An 18,782-nucleotide genomic window follows, 5' to 3' on the forward strand; every position below is an offset into this window, starting at 1 on the left:
TAAAGGTCGAGTACTCTTACGTTAATACTAGAGGTCTTCATTACTTCAAAATGTTCAGACATTTGTTAAAGCTTGCTCCATTAGAATACATTTCCAATATTGTTAATTCAGTGTCAGTCCATACTGAGCTATCAGCTGTTCCTTGGGATCGAATATCATAGCTGAACACTTTTTTTGCTGGTTTTAACAAAATGTGCCAAGTTCACATGCTTTTCAAGTTTCAAGTTTGGTTTATTTGTCACATACATAGTCATACACAGTATAACTCGCAGTGAAATGGTTGAGAGTGCTCTGTCCAAACTGAGGAAAAAGAAAACAGGGGTGCATAGAGAAAAATAGATTCTATATATGTACAAAAATATATTAACAATGTATGTACAATATATGTATATTATGTTTATATACACAATGTACAATGTATATGGTTATGTATATATGTATGTACACAATGTACCGAATGTACAGTTCCACCTTGTAAATGACATATTTACAGTTTTTATGTTACATTTTTCCTCATTTTACATTTACATTTCTCATGTTACATTTTTTCTCACTCATTACAGAGAAAAATCAAAATAAAACTCCTTATATTACTCATGTGTGAGGTAAACTACATATATTTTGAATTTTTTTATTTTAGTATACTTTAAACATCACAGTATATCTAATATACAGATACCCCAGCAGATACCCAAGTGCATCCCCATTCCATATATATATATGATCTGTTTTACCTTACACTCAGGCGTTGTTTCAGAGGTCTCGGAGTTTGAGGGTGCAGTGCAGTATTTTATTTTGCTGTTCCTAGCATTGTGCTCTTTTGAATGAATGATGTCATTCCTGGGATCTGTTGGACCCACTCCTCCAGCTTAGGGGTCACAGCCACATATGCCCCTATCACTGGGTGATAAAGGTACATATAATACTGACAAAAATATATTTCATCATTCAATTTATCTACAGTTGAACTGTTTTTAAAACATAAACAATCTGTTTAAGGTGAATAATTTGTATTTAGTTTAATATTTGGTCAGTCAGTTACCAACTTTCTGGTTAATTCAATGTTTCTATGTGGACAGTTCTCCGGATTAGACAAAAGAACTACAGAAGGTCATAGGAAGGGGCAGTGTACATAGTGTAAATTAGAATACTTCATTATAATATCAGTATCTTGTAATTCCAGCATTTTTTAGCATATGTCTCATTTTAACCTATTTTTCTGAATGCTTTAATATTTGAATTTTGTGTAAAGTTTTTAAGAAACTACATTAAGGGGAAACACCTGCTGATATATAATCAGGCTTGTTTTTTTTTTTGTTTTTTTTTACCTGTCCTTGAGGAGAAAAAAAAACAGACCCAGTGAAACTGTTAAAAAATGTGGGCACTGAAATGTGCATTTGGTAACACTGCCTCTTGTATGCCTAAGGTCTGGCATGCATAAAACCTCACCTTCCACAGTATTTTTTCTCCTTCCTCTTCCCTCTGACCATTCTATGATTAACTTCTCACTGTGTTCACATTCATAGATATTACAGGGACAGCTTCTTCCAAAAATGAATGCTTAGCTGCTTAAAGAGTAACTAGTTCTCACTGACCCCTTGATAGGTGCATCTATTTGTATAGATACATTTGCAAGTGTGCAGTTACAGAGTACAGAGCTGCTTGTTAGGCAATGTCTAATCCATCACCATTGATCAGTTTCTGATACAAAGGCCACAGCTGAATGGATGTTAAAGCATTTACACTGACTGGATAGGAGCATGGTTTTGGTTTTGGGTGCTTGTCAGTGTTTTTGGGCTTTTCACATGTGACAGTGTTACTGTTCTCTTGAGAGTGGTCTATCTCCCAATAATACAGTAGTAACACGCCTGCTTCTCTCAAAAACAGTATGTATTCATTGTTTAATATATGTATTAAGCAATGGATACATTATTAATAGATGTATTTAATGCATACCTCATATTATTCTTTTTTGCTTGTTTGTTTTAATTTGTCTCTTTAAAAAATGTTTATAGATAAATTAATAAAATTTGTTTATTCTAGGGCCCAGTTAAAAGCCACAAAGGTTCAGTTAAAAGGCAAATTAACATGTTTGTCCACCAGATGGTGGCATAGCTCTAAGCTTTTTTTTCTCCCAACAGCTGCCTCAATTTTGGACAAAGAACCATTGCTGGCCAGTTAATATAGCACATCCTATACAGTCAAACCTTCCTCCTATACAGGTGTTCAGTAAACTTGTACAGGGTACAATTGTACAGTACTGTCAAACCCTACTTTTTTGCTCCCATTGACTAAATAGAGGCAGGGTTATTGCATTTTGACTTTAATTTCACATTGGTCCTTTAAAACGTCTGACAGAAAAAAAAAATAAAGCACTATGTAGCTTCTTAAACGTATCTTTCTTCTTAAACGGGAATAGTTTTCCAAATGTTTCTAGGTATAAAATTGGCGAAAAGCCTCAACTCTACCAGTATGGACTGTATTTAAGGCAATATTTCATGGACAATACGCGTTATTAATTATTTATTGGAGTAGTTTTAGTCTAAATAAGCTAATTTATCGTATGTAGACATAAACGTATACTTTAAATATGACATGCTTCGATTGTGTGTTCGAGCCAAAGCCGGCTTTTGCCACTTGGTGTCATACTGGACCTTTCCTAGCTCGTCTCACATCCATCCGACACAAAAGTTATCACGCTGTCACAAACTGAGTCTTAACGTCAGGTTAGTAGTTCTTTGACCGTGACTCTGTTTCTTGTGGAGGACGGACTATCCACGCAACAAACAGAGCTGACTCTCTTTGGTGGTGGTGTACTCCACCCCACTGTCAGAGGTGCATGAATGACTCTTTCATGTGACACTAAACACTCCAGATAGTGTGAACAGGCGGGCTCGACGCGGTGTCTGGGTGTGTCTTACAAAGCTCATCTAAATTGTCCGAGCGAATGAACATTAGTAGGCCACACTTTGTCTGTTGCTCGAGACGCTCACACAGATCGTAATGGATTTTTACAACTTTAGGTTGCTTTTGCTAATTCTGACAGCAATTGGTAAGTACCTATTCATAAATTCCGCTTCCTAAAGAGTAAATGTAAATAGTTAAAACGTTTATGAAACAGTAGCATTTATTCAACTTAACATACGTATCTATAAAACGTAGCCTTAATGAACGTTTTAGTCGCGTAAAAAAGCAAAACTGGGATTAATTTAGAGGTCTACATTTTGGTTTGACAGTTTTATCAGAATTAAATGATCCGTGTTTTCCTTTTATTTCCTTTTAAGGAAATAAAGCATATTTCTTAGATAGGCTAGGACCAAATGATGAACACTGTGATTTGCGCACGTGTGTCTTAGTTTAAATCTGCTCCATATTCTGTAGGATGCCGCTCTGGAGACTCACTTCTCCCACCGAATATCAGTGGCGTAATCGGCAGAAATGTCACTTTCCCGACTGCGCTTCCTGCGTCGATATCGGGAGTCGCCTCGTTATCGTGGACTTTCAAATCTCCAACCCAACCTCAGCCCTCTCCCGTGTACACGAGACTTAATGACAATGAAAAAGTCGCCAGTGGTTACGTCGGCCGTATCCTCTGCAACAAGACAACCTTTGCTCTACAACTCGGACCCCTGACGTCGATGGACGGAGGAACCTATTCCCTTAGCGTAATAACTCTCGATATGGTTACATTGACGGCCGAGACTATACTCGAGGTGCTAGGTATGTAAACATAACTGATTTTTTAAATACAATCCTTATGAGTAAATAGTTTACCTGGTTTTCTATAATTGAGAGCACCATGTTGGCTTGCGGTCGGGAACTGGTTAAGTGAACAATGAAACGGTCAAGGTTCTCATAAGTATAGTAATTAAAGTGTGTGGCACTGACTAAACGAATGTTACTTAAGTAGAAGCACTTTGTGTCACCTGTCTTCCTCGAACCAATAGATAGGCCTATGTACTATGTTACTGCTTTTAACTCTCCAGACAATTTTGGAACCTGTAAAAAAAAAAAATAATAATATTAATAAAATTTAAAAAAAAAATTAAAAAGTGTACCACTATGTGGTAGCCTTCAGTTATAAATAAAATAAAAATAAATAAAACAAATGTCCTTAAAAATTTCTAATTAGCACTCTAAAGCTCTGAGCAGAACATTTAAGGGCGTGGCTGTTTTACAGGGAGTGAGGAAATGGGCAGACACAACTCATGTTTAGCTTTACCTGCTTTGTCATTTGTCATTGTGTGAAGTGACTGCAGTTGGTGCCACTGTGAGGTTTACACTAAAATGCCTGTTTAGCCCTGTGTGGTATTGTTTCTTGAAATACTTAAGTGATCACTGAGATGATTGCTCTCCAATTTGGGTGGTTCTCTCTCTTTCTCTCTCTCTCTCTCTCTTTGACTCATACACATTTATCTTTTGAATTAGAAGTGTGGAAAAAGGTTTCCAAGAACACAAGTGGTAAGGAGAATCTATGTAGGTCAGGCCCAGTCCAGATTTACCTAAGGCAGGTCCTACGAAAACTGCAACTAAGACAAAATGTAATATTCCTAACTAGAAACATTGCAAGCTGAGAAGCAGCTGTGCAGCAAATCTTGTTTTCTAGAGTGAAGTTGCACCTAGAAGCGCTATGGCAGACAGGTATGCCCCTGTTTGACCTCTGCTCCTCTATGTCTTTCTACTACTCTCTTCTCCCCTGCAAATGAACCTCATCGATGCTGCTTCTTTTGCAGAGGCCGTGGCAGATGTGAAGGTCATCTACAGCCCCCGTGAACCTGTGGAGATCAACAGCACTGTGGTCCTGACCTGCGTGGCCCAAGGCTCCTCGCTCTCCTACAACTGGATGAATGGCTCGGCCCCTGTGGTGGCGGACGGGCAGCATGTCACACTCAACAGGAGTCAGCTGATCATTAGCAGTGTGTTCCGCGGTGACCTGCTTGGACCCATCTATTGCATCGCCCAGAACAAGCTGGAGTCGGCCAGGAGCCCTGTATTCAACCTTACCGTCAGCTGTGAGTACCTGGAGTTAGGCACAGGTTGTACACCCAGGCACACCCACACAGGCTCCATAGCACTGCAGCATTACTGAATGTGCATGTGAACAGGGTAGGATTGGTGCTTTACAGAAAGCTTGTAATTTGGGAATTAGGTGTATTAGGCTACTGTCAGAACCCACAAAAAAACTAGGTTTAAAGTAAACAATAAAGTGCACTTTGGTAGCTCCTCACAGCACTTAAATAACTTAATGTGCACCGCAATGTAATACCATTATGCCCATAGATTTATTCTGTTTACTGATCATATTATAAGCAACCTTCCTGCCCACATTCTGAAATCTTTTCTCAGAAGGAGCTTCATCACTGAAATGAACCCTTATCACTATCAGGAAACTACATCCTATGGCATGCGGCCTAACCTGAATGGATGTCAGTGGTACCTTCCTTTTCTATTTAGCTATTGTGCAAAAGACAGTATTTACCGGATTGTTTAGGGACACGCACATGTGAGCACAGCTTTTAGACCACAAAGCTTTTTTTTAACCACTAAACTGGCCTCAGTGAAGCTGTACTGTCAACATGTAGTAATAGGATTTTCACTTGCGTTTGTGCACATAAACCAACTGTAGTCTCAGGCCACACAGGCCGTGCGTCCTACAATGCAAACATTATATGAATGGAACAAAACCTTGTTTGGACAGACCGACTTTAGTGCAGGTAAATGGAAATGTTCTTAGATAAGACTACACTGGCCATATTCAGCAGAGGACAGTGTGTAGTTCAGTTGGTTGGGTGTGTCTAGTGCATGTGCATTCATCTCTATGTGTCTGTGGGTTTTTTATGGAATAAATAAAAATAATGGACAAGTATAAATTTGAGCATAGACAGCACAAGCACATAACACAGCTGTAGTTCAAACCTGAAACTCTGCATAGGGCTTACTGAGTGCACCACCCACTTGTGCAGTTGTGCATTTAAGTGGACACAGATCGTATAAATTAAGATAGCACAGTGCTTGTTAGTAGTGCTTTATTGTTTTGTTCATATAACAGTTGCTGCTTTCATAGTTGTTATGACAAGACAGAAACAGTCCTTTTCTAAAGGAAGTGGCATTAAAGATTTATTTTATACATGATTTTCAGCAGCAAGAATTGTTTAAAACATGAAATATTTAACTTCTGGGTTACAGCACCACAGTGTAGACAGCACTTTATAAAAATCTATGCTTTTAGCCATGCTGTGAGGAGGCTTCATGGTTTGGGCGTGGCAGACCTGATCCTGAAGGCTTCATGTGTGTACAGTAAACTGTCCAACCCAAATCTGACTGGCAATAGTAAAGATACGTGTCATCTCTGACCAATGAGGTCTTGCGGTTGTGAAAGCAGGGCGTTACCAGTGTCACACACATGGCATCAGAGGAGACACCATTGTATAAATGCTTTGACGTTATTAAAAACCTCCCTGAGTATATGTTATATTTTAATACCACCCTGACTTTGTTAAAAACCTAATCCCACAACCTTTATTGCCCTGATTGACCAGATGGCCCAGAGAAAGTTGCTATGACAAGAGTGCCGACTGATGAGGTCCTGAAGAAGGGTTCCAACATGACACTCTCATGCACCGCTCAGTCCAGTCCTGTGGCTGACCTCCTTTGGCTTCTGAATGGAGTCCTGCTGCCCATGAAGGGTAGCACACTCTACCTGTCTGGCCTCACAGAAGAACAGAGCGGCAACTACACCTGCATGGCCTACAACAACATCACCAGGCGCTACACTGTTTCCCAGGTCACCACAGTATCCATCATAGGTGAGTCCTATCTGTCCAAAGTGTTTTTTTTTGTTTTGTTTTTGTTTGGTGTTTTTTTTGGGGGGGGGTGCTTGTTTTTTGTTTGTTTGTTTACTGTATGGCCAATTTTAAGTTAACTTCTTTTATACTGTTTAATAGCAATTAGTGATTTTGTCAAAGCTAAAAATCAGTTGCAGTGCTGATGTGCTATACAGGACAATGTGGATGCACTGAGGTGACCCAGATACTTGGACATGTTTTCTGAGAGTACAGACATAGTGTTATGTGCCAAGTTCTCTACTCATTTCTTATTTGCTGGACTGAAAGGCTTATACTCTGATAAAAGACTGAAAGGCTTATACTCTGTTAAAATTTCAGCTCTAAAATCTGAGTTCCTTTGGTAAGGATAAACACTATAAATTGTAATATTTTATATTAAATAGATATATTTGATATTCATATTCGGTCTTTATTGACTTATTTATCAACACGAGTCTGCTTATCAAGAGTCTGTTAATGAAGCTATGTTATTTTGTTAGTAAGACATGAAGCTTGTTTTCAACATTCTAACAAAAGCAGGAAAGTTGGTTTCAAAATTGCAAATCGCACAGCTGGCAATCCATGTCTTGATATGATCCAATTATCATGTAATTATTTGTATCTGATTATATTTCGCAGTTGTGTTGTTTATGATATTGATATTTTACTAATGTAGCTCAAATGGTAGAGCAAGCAGAGCAAAGTGATCCTGAGTCATGGGTTAATTCCCACAGAGCACACACCCTGTCACCCTGCTGAGTTAGTGGACAGGAGGAGCAAATACCAAAGAGAAATACCAAAGTGCAGGTGTTTAACGTTTCTTCTGAAGTTAAAAAAGTCTCCTTGCCACTTTCCACCACAGAGTGTTGGTTCTAGTGGTGAGATAATAGAAGCCTGCACTCCTCCAGTACCGAGTTGGCCAGTGTTAAACTTTTATTCTGTACTTCAGGGGTTTTTTTTGTTTGTTTGTTGGTTTGCAGTATATCATGGGGGATGAGTGAGCCCTGTTCTTGCTTCTGTACAAAATCCACCCTAGACATAAGTGTACCCTAGCAGGGTAAAGTCTAATGAGAAAGGGGTGTTATATAAAGTGAGACAGTATTTGGTGAATTGAATACATTTAACCATTTACATTGATGGCATTTAGCTGACACTTTTATCCAAAGTAACTTATAATTATGTCTGAATACAACTTGAGGGTTAAGGGCCTTGCTCAGGGATCCAACAGTGGCAATTTGGCAGCAATGGGGCTTGAAACAGCAACCTTCTACTTATTAGTTGAATACCTTAACCACTGAGCCACCACTGACAAGGAGCAGCCGTAGAGGTGTGTGGTAAAGGGCAAAATTGAGCAATGTCTGAGCTGTTGCGAGGAGCCATATCAGTGTGTCAGTCAGTACTCAGTATTGAGAAGTGTTTGTTCAAGCTGACTGACGTTAGTGGTGAGGTGTTTTTGCTTCAGTGTGCTGTCAGGTGTTGGAAAAGAAAGTCTAAAATGGTTTGCTTAGTATCTTTGAGTCAGTTAAAACTGAGTTTTATAAATAATTTCAATAAAACCATACAATGCAATGTGGTACTAAGATCTTGTTAAAAAGAAGGTAAAAGTTTGAATCATTCCTTACAAGTAGATGACAGAAACCTGTTCCTCTAGTCTGTAGTCTGGTTGCTATGTCAACATCTCAGCTTGACTGTTTACTCTTTGCAAATTTCTATCTTTGTAAGGTACTGTCTCCCCAAAGGTATTTTAGTGTGTGAAAACAACCTGTGCCTTGAGGGAGAGTAACACAGAAGAGCATACAAGCTGATGTCATGAAGAATTTGTAGGAAATGTGTAAATGAAATTTCGACTTCTTTCCTGTCAGAGAAGCTGAAGTCCTGATGTTGAATGCCCTCCCACAGACCGTATGTTACTTATTCTGAGTTTCAAATTCCTGTACATTTACAGCAGTGAAATCTAGTAGGTACAATAGCAGGTACAATATAGCAGGTGTAGTGGAGGAGTGACTCCACCTGCACAGGCATTCAAGGAATGTTGCGAAATAGGCCACATAGCTGACTCCTTCCCCCATCCCTGAATGATCATTATAGTGGGATGAGTCACCGTAAATCAGGGTGGCCGGAACTGAACCTATGGTGCTGACTGAATCTGCGCCATGGCAATAAGTGAAGGTTCAAAGTACACATGGTGAAAGAAAGCGGTAGTCCTGTGTGGAGACTGGCATGTTTGGCTCTTGATGAAACCGTGCTGTGTGGGCACTGTGTCAGATTGTGTTCAGACTCGAGAAATCACTTTCTCTGCTCCATTTACATACATGGTTGGACATACAATTCAGCATGCCTCAAAGATTACCACTAAAAGCTCGAGGGTTATCTTACCTTCTGTCTCTACTAGTTATGTTAATGTTACAGTCATTTTCATTAATTTGAGCCACTGATCCCAGTTTAACTTGAGTTCAGTGGAATTATGTCCCAGACCTGCCTGACAGAGTGCTCTGATTTCCCTTGCCCGTGAATAGAGGCCATCTCTGGCACAAACATCAATGGCCCTGCTTCCCTACTCATCGCCGGCAACAGCACGGCCAATCTGACGTGCAAAGCTCTGGCAGGGAAAGCGGACCGCGTAGTGTGGTTCAAGGACGGCAAGTCACTGGAGACCACCCCCCGTGTGATCCTCAACGGCGACAAGAGCACGGTCAGCATCCTCGAGGTGCAGAAGGAGGATGCCGGCAAGTACAGCTGCCATCTGATAAACAGCGTGAACACCGACATCGACAACTATGTGATGGTGATCAACTGTGAGTGTTTTTGTCTATGCGGGGGAGGGACATTTCACAAAGCAGGATTTCAGATTTTTGAGGATTCCAGGATTTATCCAGATCTGAAGCCAAATGCCAATGGTAGAGGATGGAAAGCAGACCTTTCTACTGATCAGTCCTCACTTTGTGTTGAAAGTATTCATTTACTGTGAAATGCTGCTTTATGAAACACACCACAGGTTTCCTAGCTGTGGATACAGGTGTATCTTGTGTCCACACATGCTCTCTGTCCAGAATGTTGAATTATTTTTGCACCACAATTATTTGTGGTGCAACGCAGTGAATATAAATATTGGGTTGCTCTTTCTGTTTGGTTCTGTGGCATTCTTCCTGTTGCCAAGATACATGTTTCTTTACATTATGGCCTCTTCTGATATCTGTCTGTTGCATCGGTCTTTAATGCAAATTCTGCTATCGCATGTGACGTCAGATGGGCCAGAGAATGTGAAAATCACAGGGGTCAAGCAGGTGGAGGTTGTCGATACTGTGGTGATGACATGCTTGGCTGCCTCAGTGCCGGCACCCACCTACGTCTGGAAGTTCAACGGCACAGTCCTGGATACCACCACAGCTGAGTACAAGATCAACAAACCTGACTACAGGAACAGTGGCATATACACTTGCGAGGCTTACAACCCTATCACTGGACTCACCAATATTGCCACCCACAGTCTCCTAGTTAAGGGTAAGACTAATTAACAAGATCAATGCAGCACACAAGATTATCGCCCTAATCTTGGTAAGAAGCATAATACTTTAGTGGCCTCTTCGTCGTTGCTAATGCTTTGTAGGCCATGTTTATACGGTTTACATACTGTATAAACATAGTACACCATAAAATAAATAGATAAATATGCATTAAGTTTAAAGGTTGGGTCTGTGTCTGTGTCTGTGAGACATCATATGTCTTATTTCTGTGTATATGTGCAGGTTGGTGTGCACATAAATGTCAATGCTAAATCTTTGTCATGCTTGGCAGGAGAGGGGGAACTGCATGACCAGCTGTCAGATGGTGCCATAGCTGCAATTGTCATAACCGTTCTCATCATTTTGGCTGTCATCATCGCCTTCATCATCCACAAAAAGCGGAAGGTTACAGAGTGAGTTTCCCAGTTGCCTTCCAGGCCCCCTCTTCCTCTCTGCTCCCAGCATGGCTGCTGGGCTATCCTTAGCCATCTCCTCTCCTTCTTCACACCTCAGCATGGGAGTGGGTTTACAGGGTTTCTCTGTCCTCCAAACCTCCACCCTGTTTTTCCTGCTGTTTCCTGCCATCCTAGAGCACATTAACTGTGTCAATAGGGAGTCAAGCCTAATGCAATGTACATGTACATTCCTTCCACTACTCTGGCTTTGAATGTCTTCTCATGCACTGACAGATACATTGTGCTCACTGGGTTTGTAGATGAACCTTCCTAATCCCTGGGAATGGGAAATACTTTACTGGTATGTTCTCATTCCTGATGAGTATATGATATAGTAAGCAGCCTGCAGCAAGTCTCTTCCATGTGCATGAAATAAAACAACTGCCACAGAGAATGTGATGTACTTCTACACATCCTGGGGATGCCTTGTTGTAACAAGCAAATTTATATTTGCACCCTTATTTTCCAATATAAGTGTGAAAAACACAACTCTCTACCCCAGTGCACGTTAGATCTGCTGATCTTTTTTTGTGTGGTACTGAGGCGAATTTGTTCTGTAAGGTTAGTTTGTCTTCCCTGTCTGTGAAATTAGTTTGTCAGTGTTTTGTTGTGGTGTTGTTTTTTTAAAGCCCTAGTCCATAAATTTCTCTCATGTGACTTAGCAGTTAAGTACGAGGGAACTGAGTAGAAACAAATTTGGTCAGGTTGCAGTTTCATTGTAGCAGTCACTATCTGGACACTAGCAAAGCGCATTTTCATTACTCACTCTGGGTTAAGATAGAATGGCTGTTGTTTGAATAGAAACCTATACACTTCTGCACTTCACACCATACTAAGAACAAAGCTGGAAATCTGCATTCTTTGTGGTGGTGAGGCGATGATTACTTCCCAATCTAGCAACATGCCATGACTGGAAAACAAAATCACTGTATTTTTAATGTTAAACTTATCAACCCGTTAAACTCCAGGCTCATTTAAGTTAATAATCTTAAGGCATATTATTCAGAAACTAATGTAAATAACTTTAGCAGAAGAGGTTGACAGACATTGCTTTTCTTTCCCGCAAGGCTAATTTCACTTTATTTCCTTATCTTTCGTAATTTGATTCCCTTGAGTGCGAGAGGCTTGTGTTTGGATCCTTGGTCTCTCTTTCCACTCTTCTCCCCTTCCCTTCACCCCTACCCTGTCTTCTCCTTGAATTGAACCATCCGCATGCAAGAATATTGTCATAGTGCAGCGCAGTGCTATGCAGTTATTCGTGTGCACCTGTGAGCACTCTCCCAAGCCATGTGCCCTGCCATCACCGTTCCCTGGAACCATCTTCACCTGTGGCCCTCTGAGCACAAAGCCCTGCTCAGCTGTGCCACCTGCCTAAGCAGGCAGCAGAGCTGAAAGCAGCAGCCATTGTGTCATGCTGTACAGGAAGGGAAAGATGCATGTGTGTGGTCTGGGAGTTGACTGTTTACCTCCTACCTTAGCCAAGGTGTACTTACAGGTCAATAATTAACATCTGCTGTTTGTTATTTATGCGCAAATTTAGGAGATGTATTATTTACTATTGAACTTGGTTTATTAACTGTTAGTAAGTCTTTAAGTATTTAAATCTTGTTTTTACCTTCAGTTGATGTCATTAATACTGCAGTAGATATTGCTAGATATTGATAATGATATTGCAATTGACTTGCAGTATTTTTCAAGTTGAATAGCTCTCTTGGTGCATCAAGTGTCATGCTTATCTCTCTGATGAATGTTTTTTGACGGTAATTAAGGCTTGAAGCAGGAAAAGAATTGGTCAGGACCCAACTTTGCTAATATGCGAATATTCATACCAACTGGTCTGTTGAACAGATTCTTTAGATGTGTTTACTTGATAGCAAACCAGCATAACATACACTTTCTTTGAACTCTCAGCACAGACACACTCATTATTGTTTTCATCCAGATAGTGACAGTAATTAAGAATATTAAGTTGGTCCATGCTGTGTCATAGAATTATGAAATAGAATGTGATATATGCTGAATGAAAAAGTAGGTGAAATGTGATGGTTATGGTGGCCTTATAGACATCTGTGTGTGTGTGTGTCTTTCTCTCTGTGTGTCTGTCTGTCTGTCTGTCTCAAACTTTGCGGACTAAGTGTGTCTGAAGGAGTGTCTTCCTCGGTGCATTCTGTTGGTTTCACCAGCCACTAACTGCAGAGCAGAGCATTTCAGTTCTGTGGCCTCATCCTGCCATTCTGCTGCTCCCAGCCCTTTCCTTGGCTTCCTCTCATCCTTTGGTTCTCCCTCCTGAGCACTTCTCCTGCTCCCTGTGCCTGTATCTGTCTCTCATGTGGACCAGGTTCTCTTTCTTACATCCCACGCTGCCATCGGAGTCTCAGGATGGGGCTCCTATAGGCCAATGCAGTTAGTCAAGAGCAGCATTAAGGGCCCATAAATGATTGACTATATATTGAATGACTTAAAAGAAGTTGGTTGATTTTATAGAGCTGTTTCTATACAAGAAGATTGCCGTATGCTCTTACATGGTCTCTGGGGTGGTAGTGGGAGGCAATTACTAGGGCGCAAAAAGCCAAAAGATCTCTCTCTCATCACCATTTACCAAAAACAGCAAAAATAAAAGGAGGGAATTTGAAGGGATGAGAGTGGGGGATGGAATGGTGTCAGAATACGGTTGGAATGTTAGTCATGTCCACACAAGTCTGCAAACTCACTCTCTCTCTCTCTCTCTTTGTTTCTCTCTGTTTCACTCTTTTTCTCTGCCCTCTCTCTCTAATTCAAATGTGAAGCTTTAATTCAATCTCTTGACTATCTTATCTCTGTTTGCTAGAGTTCTCTGTTGTGTCTGTCTAATAGCCACAATCAGGGCTTAAGTCTGTTCCACCTGAAACAATAGTCTGCTTCAGGCTTTTGTTCCCATGAGAAGAGCGGACAACATATAAAGAAATTAGTTTACACAGTTAATGAACCAAAAAAAAAAAAAAAAAAACCCACACACACAGTTAGAAAGTTAGCAAACCCCCTTGACAGTAGGATTCTTTTGCTTAAATCTGCTTTGAATAATGTTTAATTGGCTACTTGTTTTTTCCAGCATTCCCTCACCATATTAAAGAGAAACCATGGGAGAATGATCCGGTGAGTCTTCCTTTGTTGACATACAACTAAAACAAGTTATTAGTGTTTCTGCCTTAGGTCATAGCAGCAAGTAACACTACCTTTTGTTGTAACTGAACCAAAAGGACAGCTAGCCATCTCACTTCTTTCATGGATATATTTTATTGAGTGTAAGATATTGTTTACTCAGTTTTACTTCAACAGTGCTTCCCTGGAAAGGACTATGCCACTATGATCTACTTGCTGACTTTAGTCAAGGGTGTAGGCACCCAACCATCTGGGTTAGCTGGTAACTTGGCTTATAGCCTTAATTCATATACTTGCCTCAACTTCTCTCTGAATGAATAAGGAGAGAGATATTGTACACTATTGTTACCTGTGGCAAGCCAAAGAGATTTTCTCAAACTTGCATTGGGCGTGGCAGAGCTGTGCAACTAAGAAACAGAGCTGTGCTGCAAAGAAACAAGTTAGCTCTGTGTTTAAGTAAGAGTCTAGTCTTCAGGAACAGAGGACGTTCAGCTGAATATTTGCATGTTACACGTCTGGACAGCTTGTTTTTTTTACTTATCAACAGCACTATCTTGAAATGGTGTTGTGTGTGTGTGTGTGTGTGTGTGTGTGTGTGTGTGTGTGTGTGTGTGTGTGTGTGTGTGTGTGTGTGTGTGTGTGTGTGTGTGTGTGTGACAGAGGTGACGTGAAACCCAGCCTGACAATACTGACTCAAATGATTGGCTGCCACAGCATACCCTATCACTGTCATTTGTCCTACATGTCCTACATGTTTTCCATATTGGGTGTTATGACTGGGTGTAACGTGGAATGTACACTAAAACATATTTTCTGTCCGTGGTTCTGAACAAAATGCCATTTTATGCCAAAACCTATACTCTACATCTTTTAGATGTTTTAATTTTTGTTTTTTGTTTTGTTTTTTTGTCCTGCTAGTGTTCTTTAATTTATACACAGCTACAATTTCTAATTAGAAGGGCTTCGTTTCTTGTTCTCAGAATCCACTAGACCTCTTCAGCCATCCTTTCAATGTAAACAAATGTTCTACCAGGGCAGCTGGAAAAACTGTCCTCAGGAGTGGAGCACACCTTCAGGGCTGGCCCTCGATCTCATGCAACCTTTCCACCTTTCCTACTTTTCCTCATTCCAAAAGGGGAGTCAACCCCCAACCTCCCTAGCCCTAATTCCTCTCCTCTCTGCAAATATTCAGGAGTAAAAAGCCCCAGCACAGTCACCACCTCACTGAAGACATGGGGAGGGGATGTGGGTACAGGTCAAGAGCTGATAGCAGATAAAACAAAAGCGTCCCCCACCCTCACCCCATACACACACCTGGGAGTTTTGACCCCATTTTCACTTACCTTAGGCTGAAGAGGACTGTCTTTTATTTCTAAAGATATTTGAGACCCCATTCGTCACTCCATCAAGCTCCCCCTGACCCCACCACCCCTCATCGCCCATCCCGTCAATCCCACCCAATGCATCGGACTGTTGCACTGTAGCATTGCACCACTAACTCTGAAAGAACATCACTCATTCATAATCGACTTCAGCAAGTTTCTCAGAGCTTAAAAGTAAAAACAAAAACAACAACAACAAACGCAAAGTCTGTGCACTGCAGCATCAAAGGATTCCAAAGCTGTTGACAACACAAAGATATCAAAAGCAACCTGAAGTTGCCAGTGTTAAAGCTGTCCAAAGGCTTCACACACCTTGAAGCACCCATGAAGGCCTCCTTGCCACCCTTGAGTTAGTCACCAGTCAAGCTCAAGACTTGATTCCATTTTTATCTTCCCATCCTCCTTGTAGTGGGCTGCCAATGACATTAGCAGTTCAGAGGGCAGGCCTGAACCCGTTTGGAGCGTACCAAAGGGAAAAGGATGAGACATTTCTGTGGGCAGTGGCATTTCACAATTTTGGAGGGAAGCTGTTTTGTCAGTTCACAGGCTTTGCCTGCAAAGATCTGTTGTGCTAAAGTGACAATTTTAAATGTCTGTTTTGTAAAAAAAAAAAAAAATTTTTTTTTTTTTTTTTTTTTTTAAAGATTTACAGTGTCACCTTCACCTGAGCTTTCAGGTATGAAACTGAACCCTCTGAGTATTTTCTGTTATTACATTTAATTTTTAGATTGTGATGCAATGCTAAATGTGTATTCATTTTTTTCCCCAGAGATATATGTTCTTTCTGTTGTGCTTTTTTGATGCCTCAAATGAATGTAGAGGTAAGACAGATTTTGATGATGAGTTGTGTGTGTGTGTGTGTGTGTGTGTGTGTGTGTGTTTGTTTTTTTTTGTTTTGTTTTTTTTACATTTAGGATACATGTCATTGTACACACACAAAACACACTCCTATACTCCTATCTTTGACTCAAAGAAACAAATATCTTCAGACAGTGGAACAAACAAACATGCATTAATCTAGGCTAACTGAGACAAATGATTCTTCTATAATGGCCCATGTTGAAGTACTGGCATCTCACCGTGGTTTTACACATGAGGAGCACATTATGTAGGGCCTTTTCAGGGAATTCATGTATTCATTTAACCCTGGATCTTTTTAAAGGAGGTAAATTGAATTTTAGAATTTTGTTTTAGTTCAAACTTTAAATTACATAAAGGTCAAAAAAGGAAAATTATCTTTATAAAGAGTATTGAAAGTACTGTACATTAACATCAGGTTAATAAATGAATTCTACATTTATTTATAGAGATTGTTTCAATTTGTTTCAGTGTCACATTTTCAAGTGTCTCTAGGGTTTAAAAAGTTTGATAAAGAATAAAGATTGATAAAGGATATCTTTATTGAAATTGTTCACCTGAATTAGTTTTTTTTTCCATATTTGGACAGCAAATGTAAGGTTTAGTCATGCTTTGAAGGAAATGTAACACACACACACATACACACATTAGTAATTACAATATTTGTCTTATGTTATACTTACATTTGACAACTGTAGTCTAGCATTGTCTGATTTGGGGATTCATTGCTTTTCTGTCTTTTATATTTAGCTGGAAATATTCTCAGGTTGTTTACAAAATGGGCATATTATTCAATTAACCTAAAAGTACATCTACTGCTTTTGTTATTCATATTGATATTTATTATTTTTCCAAATGCTTTTCTTTAAATTTTGTTGTATGCAATCACCATCTCAATATCTGAGCACCTTTCTCCTCCCCTATGTGGAGCTCCTTGCCTTTTTTAAATGATTTCGTATATAAAATGTTCATGTTGGTTAACTTTCTGAATTCTGTCGTGCCCTGTAATACCATTGGCTGGGTGTGGAGTGAAGGCAGCTTGTTGGATGTGGCACATGCCTTTTCCCCTCCCTCCATATATCTGACACACCCCTCTGGCCCTTCCACACCCAAAAACACTGTTAGCAGTCTAGTGCGCCTCCAGGTGAACAAAGATCCATAGGAATCTTTTTTTCAACACATTGCTTTACTCTTGAGAAAAAAGCCAGCAGGAAGATTTCCTGAATTCCTGAAGAGTTCTGAAAACCTGAAGAATTAGCACAACCAGAGAACAAGATACAAGCTGTTAATACCTTCTCAGAGTTGGTGGTTTGCCCCTTTCTTTGTGTTTGGGGTGATTTCATGGCTTATACATTAAGCTAGCCCAGAATGCTAATACACCTTTACTGTCCCACCTATAACGACAGTCTTTCTTAAGATGGCCTCCGCTGTAACTATTCCCACCACACCGATCTCCATTATGGATTTTCCCCACTAGCACACTGCTTTTTCCTCTCCAGGCTCAATAGCTGATTCCTGTTCAAGAACAGTATCCAACACTAGCCCTTCCAGCATGTGCTTGAATGTTGCCCTCTGCTCCATTGCCATGGCTCAACGTTAGTGTCGCGCAAACCAAAGCTTGTATACACAGTTGCACTTATGATTAGGAGGTCTCTTTTACCCTTATTTTACAAAGTGGCACCATGAAATGCAACGGTCCACTACACATATGCACCGACAAATGAAAACATGCCTTGGCTCATATAAATATGAATCTTGTTTGTTTTTTTTATGTGGTGCTCGACAAATTACTCTGTACTGCTCTGAAATTCCAGGGTTCTGATTTAAAAGTGGCCAGTCTAGCAGGTTAATTTGTCAACAGTGCAGATCCTATAAGACAGACCAGGTGTGGTCGAGCAAGCATGCAAATAATAGAGGAATTGTGCTGTACTTGAATGTAAACAACAATTCAATAAATGTAAATGTGAGAAAGGAAAGCTTCTGAGGTCTACACTTGATGTTTTGTTTGGAGTTCAAAGAAGAGGTTTTACCTTCTGGTAGTGGCTATGTAATTTGTGGTTTGTGATTTGTAACCTGCACATGACTTATGGAAGGGGCAGGTTGGCTAGCTCTAAAGCTGAAGACCTCCTAATCATTAGTCTGTCTGTGCACTTTGTGCATCCATAGCTGGAATCCATGCAGCAATATTCTCAGGTGTATGCATGTGTAAAATTGCCTATGTTGTGTCCATGGCAATTATTGTGCATTACTTGCCTTTAGTTATTTTTGTGAGTACAGTGTATGTTTGCTTGGCTTGTGAGCCTCAGGGGAAAAACAGTCTTTCAGGTTCTCACCCTCCTGACCACCAACTTGCTTGTCATGCTTACCCCCTGCCCCTGCTCCCATCTCTCTTTTGGTGTGTAATATTTCAGTTTTGTTAACTTCCACTGTCTGCCTTTTGTCCTTCATCCGTACTGCTTTGCCTCTGGATGAAACTTGTTTGTCCAGTTTTCCACCATGTGACTTCTTTAACCTATAATTATGCTGCAGCCAGCCTGTGGTGTGTGTGTGTGTGTGTGTTTTAGAGTTTCATAGCTCAACTTGCTCCTGCAAGTCCGGATGTTTTCTCTGACGTCTTTTTTT

At 40.3% G+C, this 18,782-nt stretch overlaps 1 protein-coding gene across 5 annotated transcripts; it reads left to right on the forward strand.

Annotated features, from left to right (window-relative positions):
* Nucleotides 1–2,872: 2,872 nt before the first annotated feature.
* si:ch211-264f5.6 (cell adhesion molecule CEACAM5) lies at nucleotides 2,873–18,782 on the forward strand. Of its 5 annotated transcripts, XR_014117066.1 has the most exons (10): nucleotides 2,873–3,052; nucleotides 3,382–3,720; nucleotides 4,734–5,012; nucleotides 6,540–6,806; nucleotides 9,341–9,619; nucleotides 10,071–10,325; nucleotides 10,620–10,740; nucleotides 13,871–13,914; nucleotides 15,947–15,978; nucleotides 16,072–18,782. XR_014117066.1 is itself a non-coding variant. In XM_027016276.3 (9 exons), the coding sequence occupies exons 1-8, from the start codon at nucleotides 3,004–3,006 to the stop codon at nucleotides 13,887–13,889; spliced, it is 1,608 nt and encodes a 535-aa protein (XP_026872077.2). In that variant the 5' UTR covers nucleotides 2,873–3,003; the 3' UTR covers nucleotides 13,890–13,914; nucleotides 15,947–18,782. The 5 variants fall into 5 exon arrangements, 4 of the variants coding, with proteins under 4 accessions (XP_026872077.2, XP_081553024.1, XP_026872076.2 ...); XM_027016276.3 differs by having other exon boundaries at nucleotides 15,947–18,782; XM_081696898.1 differs by lacking the exon at nucleotides 16,072–18,782 and having other exon boundaries at nucleotides 14,581–15,957.

Source organism: Electrophorus electricus, chromosome 2 (assembly GCF_041902795.1).
Source record: "Electrophorus electricus isolate QZ-2024a chromosome 2, ASM4190279v1, whole genome shotgun sequence".
In the NCBI taxonomy this organism is placed as follows: domain Eukaryota; kingdom Metazoa; phylum Chordata; class Actinopteri; order Gymnotiformes; family Gymnotidae; genus Electrophorus; species Electrophorus electricus.

Excerpts from the sequence above, each read along its gene's own strand:
- si:ch211-264f5.6 (XM_027016276.3), top strand. The coding sequence starts at position 3,004 with ATGGATTTTTACAACTTTAGGTTGCTTTTGCTAATTCTGACAGCAATT. Across the intron at positions 6,807-9,340 it reads CACCACAGTATCCATCATAG|AGGCCATCTCTGGCACAAAC; the intron begins GTGAGTCCTATC and ends GCCCGTGAATAG. Across the intron at positions 9,620-10,070 it reads CTATGTGATGGTGATCAACT|ATGGGCCAGAGAATGTGAAA; the intron begins GTGAGTGTTTTT and ends ATGTGACGTCAG.